The following is a 10515-nucleotide window of genomic DNA, read 5'->3' as shown; positions in this document are numbered from 1 at the left end:
TTTATAGGCACTAAAGTACATCATTTAATGTGCTTATTGGTTATTTGTATGTCTTCTTTGAAGAAATGTCTACTCAAGCCCTTTGCCCCATTTTTCAACTGAGTTTTTGTTGTGGTTGTTGTTGAATTGTAGACGTTCTTTATGTATTCTGGATATTAACCCCTAATCAGAAACATAATTTGTGAATATTTTCTCCCATTCTGTGGGTTGCCTTTTTACTCTGTTGTGTTTTTTGATGCATGAAAGTTCTTAAATTTGATGTAGTTTACTTTGGTTTTTCCTTTTATTATTTCTCAAAATTAAAAGATAAACTCTTTAAGTAATATGTATCTATGATTCTTTTATAAGAAATTCAAACTTAGATGATGTAAAATTAGTAGATGTTACCTACAAAGCAAAGTATTGCAAAATATAATCATATAATTTTGAAATGAAATCATACTTTTTAAAGCTCTTGTTGTTTAGTTTTTCCAGTTTCTCTATTGCTTTATCAAGGAAACACTTCAACAGTTTTTTGTCTGCAAGTATTGTTTTCAAACTGCAGTTTAAAAAAAAAAAAAAAAAAAAAACTTCAAATGCTGAAATTGGGCTACATTTGTTAAATATTTGGAACAAAATGTAGATAAATTTTAGATTGCTTAATCACACAGAAGTTCCATACCATTTGCAAGATACTACTTAATTTGATATGCAAAGTAATTCTTTAAAGGCTCAAACATTTCTAAACTTCAGCTGATGATGGGTAACAAAGGATAAAAGTGTGTATTGCCTTTTCATCAGCGTTTTTAGTTTTCACTCAGCCTACACTCACACATACAATGCAGTTCAATTGCACTGGTATCTGCAAAAATATTTGAACATTTTCACAGGTAGAGCTGTTATTTTGATAGCAATATGTTTGAAAGCAATTGTGAATTATGTGTTCCACAGGTTTCTTAATTTAGTAAGAAAATTTTTTTTTACCACAACTGCATGACGTCAAAATTTGTATTTATATTAGTACAGCAAAAGACTTATCCCTTTCTTATTTGAATTTCCTTGAGAAACAGACATTGAGGCTAGGACTGAGTGTGCATAGTTCATTCAGAGGTTCAGGAAACCATCAGGAGAGTGGCAAGGTGACGTTAGAAGCGAAGGCAGCCAGTAACAAGCTGTTCCTAAGCTAGCTAACATGATGGGCTTAGCCTTGTAGAAAGCTCTACATATCCCATTAAAACACTATCCCAGGCAAGGGGCCAGTGAGCCAGGGCATTGATGCCCCTCTTTCCTTTTAATTATTGGCTAAGAAATGCTCCTGCGGGTAGTTCCCCAAGTACTTCTGCCCTTCTAGGTTGGGAAAGTGAGTTAGAACAGCTGTGACTGGCGCTCTACTGACAAATACACACGTTCTAGCTAGCACATAAACTGAGAAGGTTTGAGCAGGGCACTCACTGACCACCTCTGCTTCAGTTTTTGATGTTGAACTAGTATCAGTCTAGATAAATCAAGAAGCAGCTTAAATAAAAGAAGTTTTATACAAGGGTCAGCAAACTGTGACCACAGGCTAAAATCGGACCTGCACTTATAAAGTGTGATTGCAACACAGCCACATCCATTCATTTGCTTATTGTCTATGGCTGTTTTTGTGTTACAACAGCAGAGGTGAGTAGTCATGACACAGATATATGGCCCACAGAGTCTAAAATATTTACTATTTGGCTCTTTACAGAAAAGGTGTGCCTACTCATAATTTAATACAAAGAACGATTAAGTTATGGTAGGACAGCAACTATGAAGATCCAAAAAGAAATCTAAAGTGCTGACGGAAATATATCAAAAAAGAACAACTTGGGAGAGGCTCCCACCCCAAGGGTAGGTTCAGAATTCATTGAAGAGGGTGTGGACAGTGGAGAGGTTGCTGGGTGGCCCAGGCCAGAGCTGGTCCACAGTGGCCACACAAGCAAGAACAACTGTTTATGAGCAGATGAGCTAAGGCTGATGGGCCAGTGGGCAGAGTCTGGATGCCACCATAGGAGCGAGGCCTGGGGAATGTCACCTTTCAATTTTCAGGGGGCCCAGAGTCAACCCTTCAGGCCAAAGGTGAGCCAAGGCTGGTGGGTGGCACACAGAAGGAATCAGGCACCTTGAGGGAAGCAGGACACTGCTGAAGCTGCTGCTGGAACTGGGAGCTGAAACGGCCACCTTGTGTGGGAATCTACCACACTATGAGTAGGGCTTGGGTTGGGCTTGACGGCTGGCTGGATGGGATAAAGGTCAGGCAGGCAGCTCACTAGATGACCATCCCCACGGGACCACACGTGTGCGCATGATTGGGGCTTAAGAAGGGGTGCAAGGAGCAGCAAGCTGGGTAGGCCACTCTCTTAGGGTCTCCTGACCGGAATGCCACTGCTTGAGTTGAGGGATGCAGAAAGCTGCATCTGTAGGAACCTAGCAGTGAAGAAACAGAAAAAAAAAAAGTGCCCCCTTTAGATGTGGGTGAGTCACACTGGAACCAGGAAGTAAACCCCCTCTTCCCGAAATGTCTCTCGAGGGGCCTCTACTTACAAAGCTTAGTATGGTGCCAGCCAGCAAAAGAAAATATATACAAGGCCCAGACGGGTTATCAATGAGCTGGCAGAAAATATGAATCTGAAGCATAGAGGCAAGAAATTGACAAGCAGCAAACAGTTGATTCTTTTTCAGTAGTTGAAAATTCAGTACTTAATTTTTCATTAAACATTTACCTTCAACATTTTAAGCTGCTGATGTGAATTTTTTTCAATTAAACAAATATTATTAAATAATAAAATAAAAGTCTTTAGCTGCCATCTTGCATCCCCGCGTGTGTGCACCTAATCTCAGCTGGTCCACCCAAGATCTCTTGAGCACCAACCTTAGTCCCCCACGTGACCCCTTTTCTGCTCCGACAAGATGAAAGAAACAATCATGAACCAGGAAAAACTTGCCAAACTGCAGGCACAAGTGCGCATTGGTGGGAAAGGAACTGCTGGCAGAAAGAAGAAGGTGGTTCATAGGACAGCCACAGCAGATGATAAAAAACTTCAGTTCTCCTTAAAGAAGTTAGGAGTAAACAATATCTCTGGTATTGAAGAGGTGAATATGTTTACAAATCAAGGAACAGTGATCCACTTTAACAACCCTAAAGTTCAGGCATCTCTGGCAGCGAACACTTTCACCATTACAGGCAATGCTGAGACAACACAGCTGACAGAAATGCTACCCAGCATCTTAAACCAGCTTGGGGCAGACAGTCCGACTAGTTTAAGGAGGCTGGCTGAAGCTCTGCCCAAACAATCTGTCGATGGAAAAGCACCACTTGCTACTGGAGAGGAGGAGGATGATGAAGTTCCAGATCTTGTGGAGAATTTTGATGAGGCTTCCAAGAATGAGGCAAACTGAACTGAGTCAACTTCTGAAGATAAAACTTTAAGAAGTTACTGGGAGCTGCTATTTTATATTACGACTGCTTTTTAAGAAATTTTTGTTTATGGATCTGATAAAATCTAGATCTCTAATATTTTTAAGCCCGGGCCCCTTGGACACTGCAGCTCTTTTCAGTTTTTTGCTTATACACAATTCATTCTTTGCAGCTAATTAAGACGAAGAAGCCTGTGAATCAAGTTTGAAACCAAGGTTAATAAAGTTCTTTGCCTAGTAAAAAATAAAATAAAATAAAAAGTAATAATAATAATAAAATAAAAATAAAATCAGTGTGCCAAAACCACACAGACTTTATTCTATGTGTTCTCTAGCAAGACTATTCAGCCTCTACTTCCTCTGCATATGTCCCACATCACCTATTAACTTTGATGACTAGTCATGTGGAAGGCTTTGTGCATCCTGTACCTCAAAACGTGGGCCAAGGCACAGCCCACCGGTACACAGGCAATTCACATAAAATACTTCACCATTGCAGAGAGGGGAGGAGGAAGATGTCACTAGCTGCTTGTAGCTGAGAACATGTTATCAGTGAAAGCAGTATGTGTTGTCATGAAAAAGGAGATGTAAACGGTGTTGCATCTGTATACCTATGGGGAAGAGTAATAGGTTATCTCTGATTATTTTCACTTGTTAATATGAAAACTATGCTCACTGCATAGGCAAATCACCCATGCCTAGCTGAGATCATGGCAGCAGACAGAAGTACAAAGTGCAGGTCTACCAAACCCATCCCAGCTTATTTTAATGTAACTACTAATAGCACTACTTTAAAACAGAAATACTTAGGACAAAAGATAGCCTGGTCATGTTTTAGCCAGGTCTTTCCCAGACAAATTTGGATGAAAAGTTACCCTACTGATTCCACACTTCAGATGCTGAAAAGCTGACATGCAGATTGTAGCTTAGATCTGGATGACCACACAAGAGCTCTTCCACCTATTTTCCTCCCATGAATCTCAAGGACCCTTTTATCCAGTCTGCAGAGAAAAGGGCAAATCTGCGTTATTCACCCAGGCACAGTGTATCAGAGAAAACGGGGCGGAGCTGCAGCACTGTTCAATGCAAGAACCGAATCCAGTAGTGAAGCTTGGTCCAAAGAGTGGCTGCTCAGATCTGATCGGATGAGATCAGCCACTCTTTCTTCCATGAGGATGAATAAGAGGAGGGATGAAGTGAGATGCAGGATTATGGGACAAAATATCCCCACATGGTACCACCCACCTTCTCTCTTTCACGTCCTCCTCATCCTCCTTCAGCACCACATGCCTTACCCACACATCTGGCCAGAGTCCTGTCTCTTTTTCCTCAAAATCATACCTAGACTCTATTCCCATTCTTTCCAACTGCTGTGGTTTGCCTTTCATTTCCTCCAGTCTGAACTCCTACAGCAGTTTCCTTACCTGTTTTTGCCACCACACTGATCACATCTGCATCCCTCTACAGATCCCTCTGATGACCTTGCATTATGGATGGATGAGATGAAGCTCACCCTCCTTAGCCTGGAAAACAGTGGTTCCCGAAGCTGCATGTACATCCCAGTTATCTGGCGTTGTCTTTAAAACTAACACATAGTGGTCTCCATCTCAGGCTTGCTGAATCCCTGCAGGTAGAGGAATTGAATAATGCTGTCCCTACAAGACCCTTCACAATGCAGCACCAATCACATTTCACCACCTCCTGCAGCCCACTGTACCCTGAAGCCACACAGACTATTTTCCATTTTCCTACTGTGACATGTACTTTCATGCAGTGACTTTTCATATTCTAGAGTGTTTTTTCTTGCCCTCCTTGCCTTTATACTTCCAGATGCTTCAACATTTAGCCCCAGTAACATCTGCTCTGTGAGGTCCTTACTCGTCCACTGTGAAGAGGTGGGTGTCTTACAGCACTTATAATACTTAACACAAATCTTGTTTTTTCTTGGAGTTTTAAGAGGCACAGAAAGTAACATCACTCTTCCTTGCTTAGTTCAAAGAGAGACACATTATTGAATTCCCATACCTCCAGAGATTCATTGAGCCTGAGGTGAAGACGACTGTTAGTTTTAACGATGACTCCAGATAACTTGGATGTACATTCAGTGACATCAGATGGAAATGAAAATACCAGCTCCATTACGGATAGACTGCACTCTGGCAGGTCAGACTTATGTGTGGTCATGGGGGCTTAGTACCCCACTTTTCTGTCTAAACTATACTCCCTCCACATGGGAAGAACCTGCCTCACTAAGCTGCTACCTGGAAGAAGAGTAGCAGAGAGCTTAACAGTAGGAATGGAGTGAGGGGAGAGAAAGAAAGGCAAAGACAGAAGTCCATTTTTCTCTTCTAAACTCTTCATCAGATAATCCACTGTGACTGACCCTGAGTGAAGGGCCGAGGGGAGGGAAAGGTGGAGAAAAGCTTAGCATGGTCTGGTGGAAGTACCTTATGAAAACCTAAGAATTTTAGAATAAATACCTTCTAAGAGTACGGTATACATTTTTATATGATCATCTTACTCTGTTTCCTAGGCTTCTAGAATCCCAAAGATGCTTCTGTTTATTTTTTCACTTCTTCTGCCTGGTACTAAATTTAATAAATATTTGTTAAATGAATGCTTAATCATGAAGTGTTATGTAACACATTAAAGACAGCGATAGTTCAAATTTAAAATCAAACAGCGTCTAGTCTTTTCAAATTCCCAGCAGTCTCTCTAACATAATTACATGGTTTATTGGTTATGTTTGGACATTGTCTGCAAGTGTTATTTGTGGTAGATTTTATCCCCCAAATAGCTGAGCCTTCCATCTATTTTTAGTTGCTTTCTTAATTTAAATTCAAACAGGACAAAAGCCAGGACCTAATGTCCTGCTGTTTGTGTACATAGCTTAAGAATGATTTCTAAATATTTGCTACTCTTTGTAAGAGAAACAGACCTTGTGAGGCATCACATATCTAGATGGATTGGAACCAGATGAGAAGCCTGTGGTCCTTATTTCAAAAATCCTTGTTCATATTGGAGAAGAGTTGGCAGGTGAAAGCTGAAAGCTCTCCTTCTGAATAAGCAGATAAAGGAAACTGTCTGCCTACTCAAGTTGAGGAACAGTTTGAAAATCAGTAATGAAGAGAGGCCAAAACAGACCTTGGCCATTGGAGAGTAAAGTGGACAGAAGAAAGGCATTGAAACCAGATAGACCTTTGGCTTGGAATGTCAGCAGGTCACTTACATCTCAGAACCAGTTTCTTCATCTTGAAGGGGAGTTAATACCACTTTTGCAAGCTGGCTGTGATTACTGAGTGAGGCCAGGTGTGGTACCTGGCCTAGCAGACACCAGTCTCTGTCATTTATACAATGGACTAAGAGCACACCAGCATCATGGAGTAGTGACTTTGCTTCTCTGTCAATGCTTGTGGAGGCAGGGTTGAAGATGTTTTCTGAGCAAATTTATTTTTCAAAAAGGCATTGCCCATATGTCCTATGGTTGATTTTTTTTTTCATTTGTGAAAATGTAAACACATGCTCGAGCACTTTCACCATGTTACCTCTGCTATACTGTTTACCTTTTTTACTTGAATGCAAGCTGTGAGTTTCAATGCTCATCTGGTCTACTTGGCTAGGATGACATTTATGCTACTTAGGAATGGTTGACATTTAGATCTTAGCAGTAACTGTTGGAACACTTCCAGGTTACTCTTGGATAATTGGTTTAAATCCAATTCTTTTTGTTTTTCCTTGAGAGGAATGATAAGAAACTATTAACAGTGGTTGCTTTTGGGTGAAAGGGACATGACGGGCCGTCTCTATAAGATGGCCCCCAAACACCCCCACCTCCTGGTGTTCACCCCACTGTGCAGTTCCCTCCGCTCCAGTATAGACTGGACTTACTAACTTGCCTCTAATGAACAGAATTCAGCAGAAGCAATGGATGTCACTTCCAAGATGAGGTTATAGAAAGACTGTAACTTCCACCTTGGGTGTTTTCTCTTCCGTTTTCTCTCATCTGCTCACTCAGAGGGACTCCGATTCCCATAATGTGAGCTGCCCTATGCAAGACTCCTGTGGCAAGGAACCAGGAGAGGCCTGCAGGAAACAGTCTATGAACAACTCAGGACCTTGATCCATTGCCTATGAGAAACTAAATTCTGCCAAAAACCAGATGAGTGAGCTTGAAAGACTTTCCCTTCATCTAGTGTTTAGATGAGACTGAAGCTCCAGTCAACAGTTTGACTGCAACCTCTTCAGAGACCTCGTGCCAGAGACAACCAACTAAGTAAGCAGCCGCTTGACTTCTGACCCCTGAGGACTGTGACATAATAATGCTTTGTTATGTTAAAGCTGCTAAATTTGGGGGTAATTTGTTGTGCAGCAATAGATAACTAATAAAAAAAGAGAGAATGAAAAGGGTAATAAAAAGCAGTTTTTACCTTTTATTTTATGCCTGTTCTACTGTATAAATTTTCTCATTTTATGGATGTACAATATTTACTTTTTAAAATATTGTCAACAGGTGTTATTTAGGCTAGTAGATGACGGCAAATCCTGCAAATTGGCTCACTCAGTGCAAACTCCAACAGCTCCTATTGCCTTCCCGTACTCAGAAGCTAGCAAACTAAAAAAACAAAACAAAACAAACAAACAAAAAACCCTATATTTCATTTCCTATACTCTCTTGAAACTAAGAACCCGTATGTGACCTAGTTTTTATTAAGCAAACATACTGCTTAGGTAAAACTTAGAAAAAAATTAGCACGTTGGGACCATGGCATGCTCTAGCCAGTCTGTGGGTAGAGATGAGGTTCTACGGTCTAGGTATAAACTAGACTGTAGTTCTCAACATCAGAAGTGTGAAGGGATAGTGTGAAGTGGCCATGGAGTTTCCATAAGAGCAGTTCCATTGAGTAGCTGGGTGTTATTATGTGGAGTCATTGTTCCTGTTTGGGCAACATCTAAGATGAGAACTTAACTCACTTAAGACTTCTCCCTCCTGCTTTCTGCTCCTTCCCAAATTTTATTTATTTTTTTTGAGACTGATTCTCACTCTGTTGTCCAGGTTAGAGTGCAGTGGCGTGATCTCAGCTCACGGCAATCTCTGCCTCCGGGGTTCAAGCAATTCTCCTGCCTCAGCCTCCTGAGTAGCTGGGATTACAGGCACATGCCACCCTGCCCAGCTAATTTTTTTATTTTTAGTAGAGCCAGGGTTTCACCATGTTGGCCAGGCTGGTCTCGAACTCCTGACCTCGTGATCTGCCCATCTTGGCCTCCCAAAGTGCTGGGATTACAGATGTGAGCCACCGTGCCTGGCCCCCAAATTTTAAATTATTAATTAGCATTATTTAAAATATTGTTAAATTTATTTTGGTAGCTTCAAAACTGACAGTATAATGTTTTACTATTTTTGTTCAACTTACTTTATCTTAACTTTCCTTAACTTCCTTGTAAAACTCTACCCTTTCCCCCAACTTTCTTCAGCCTTGCTTACACTAAGACTTTCGAGGGTGAAGGAAGGCCCTATTCATAATTACACTGGGACAAAAGGCATAATCAAATCTTTGTTCATGCCATGTAAGTAGCATTATATTCTGCCAGTTCTCTCCACCTGTCTGAAAATATATGCTTACAATCTTCTATTAATCAAAATGTAAGATCAATAAGTTGAAATACACAGAAAAATATAGAAGTGTGCAAAAATGTTGACATGTTTAGATTCACCATGTAAGATCATGTGGTATTTGTCTTTCTGTGCCTGGCTTATTTCACTTAACATAATGTCCTTCAAGTTCATCCACGTTGCTATAAATGACAGGATTTCCTTCTTTTTTTAAGGCTGAATTGTATTCCATTAAGTAGGCATACCACATTTTCTAAATCTAAAAAAGTCGAACTGATAGAAGTAGACATTAGAATGGTGATTACCTGGGGTTAGGGTTAGGAATTGGGCGATGTTGGTTAAAGGATACAAAATTTCAGTTAGATGGGGGAATAAGTTCAAGAGAGCTGTCTACACTGTAGTGACTGCAGTTAGTAAGAACATACCGTATTCTTGAAACTTGCTAAGAGAATAGATTTTAAGTCACTCAATTTAACCATTCCACAATGTATACATTTTTCAAAACATCACATTGTACACAATAAACATATGCAATTTATTGTCAATTTTAAAAACGAAATGTTTAAAGTGCTAACATTAGTCACTTCCATATGGTGAGATAATGTCAGTTTTTATTTCCTTCTTCTGCATATTTTTCATGCTTCCTAATTTTTGCCATTATCCATGAATTTTGGAAGAGGGGGCGGGGGGGGTTAAAATAATATTTACTTTTCTAGGCAGTGGATACTTAGGACATTAATTCCAGGGACTGACTCCACCGCTGAGATGCTACTTGTGGCGATCATCTTCTCCCAAGCTCCACATTTTAGCTTTGTACAGAGTGATGTCATTGTAGACCCTGAAGTGGTTCAGCCTGTGGTCACTGCGTTCTGGGTCGATCAAGGGCTCTGAGTCCCACCCAATTTCCTGGTTTTCAGTCTGTGCCTCCGGGTACTTCTTCATTGGCCCCTGGGCAGCGTGGTGAATGAGATTCAGAAACCTAGCATCTGCAGGCTCCTCCAGGTTATCATGCCAAGACATGGGCTTCCTCGTAATCCTGTGAACTTTGCGCAGGGGATTCACGTGGTACTGTGTGTAGAGTTTCTGGGTTCGCAACTCTTTGAGGTACAGCTCCCGCAAGATCCGGTTCTGATGGACCTCATCTGTGACCACCCTCTCCTTCGGGCGTCCCGCCATGGCCTTGGAGCTGCTCAGTGGGTCCGGTGCTCTCTGCGTCCTCTCACCGCTTGCTTGGCCTCGGGCCTTCCGCTGTCTCTAGGCAACGGTGTTCCTCTCCGTCTCCAGGCAACAGCGTTCCTAGGATACCGCTCTGGTCTCCCCGAACCCAGCCTGGTTATGAGAACCGCCTCTGGATACTGCCAGGAAAAAGGCTTGTCATCAAGTCACAGACCCAAAAGACAATGCACATAGAACTGGACCTCAGGTTGGCCAATCACTTCCAGGCAACGGCACCCCACTACTCTCCAGGCAACGGCATTCCTATGACA

General features: G+C 41.4%; 1 protein-coding gene and 1 pseudogene across 1 annotated transcript; one reads left to right on the top strand and one right to left on the bottom strand.

Moving 5' to 3' along the window:
• The first annotated feature begins 2793 nt into the window (after positions 1 to 2793).
• LOC116527427 lies at positions 2794 to 3662 on the top strand (annotated as a pseudogene).
• Positions 3663 to 9545: 5883 nt separating this feature from the next.
• LOC116527426 (protein FAM183BP) lies at positions 9546 to 10275 on the bottom strand. The gene has a single exon (XM_032244458.1). The coding sequence runs from the start codon at positions 10202 to 10204 to the stop codon at positions 9797 to 9799; it is 408 nt and encodes a 135-aa protein (XP_032100349.1). The 5' UTR covers positions 10205 to 10275; the 3' UTR covers positions 9546 to 9796.
• Positions 10276 to 10515: the final 240 nt, after the last annotated feature.

Source organism: Sapajus apella, unplaced genomic scaffold (assembly GCF_009761245.1).
Source record: "Sapajus apella isolate SASKATOON/1434 unplaced genomic scaffold, GSC_monkey_1.0 scaffold54, whole genome shotgun sequence".
Classification (NCBI taxonomy): domain Eukaryota; kingdom Metazoa; phylum Chordata; class Mammalia; order Primates; family Cebidae; genus Sapajus; species Sapajus apella.
Note: the sequence above shows the minus strand (reverse complement) of the source record. Positions and strands in the feature narration are given on the sequence as shown.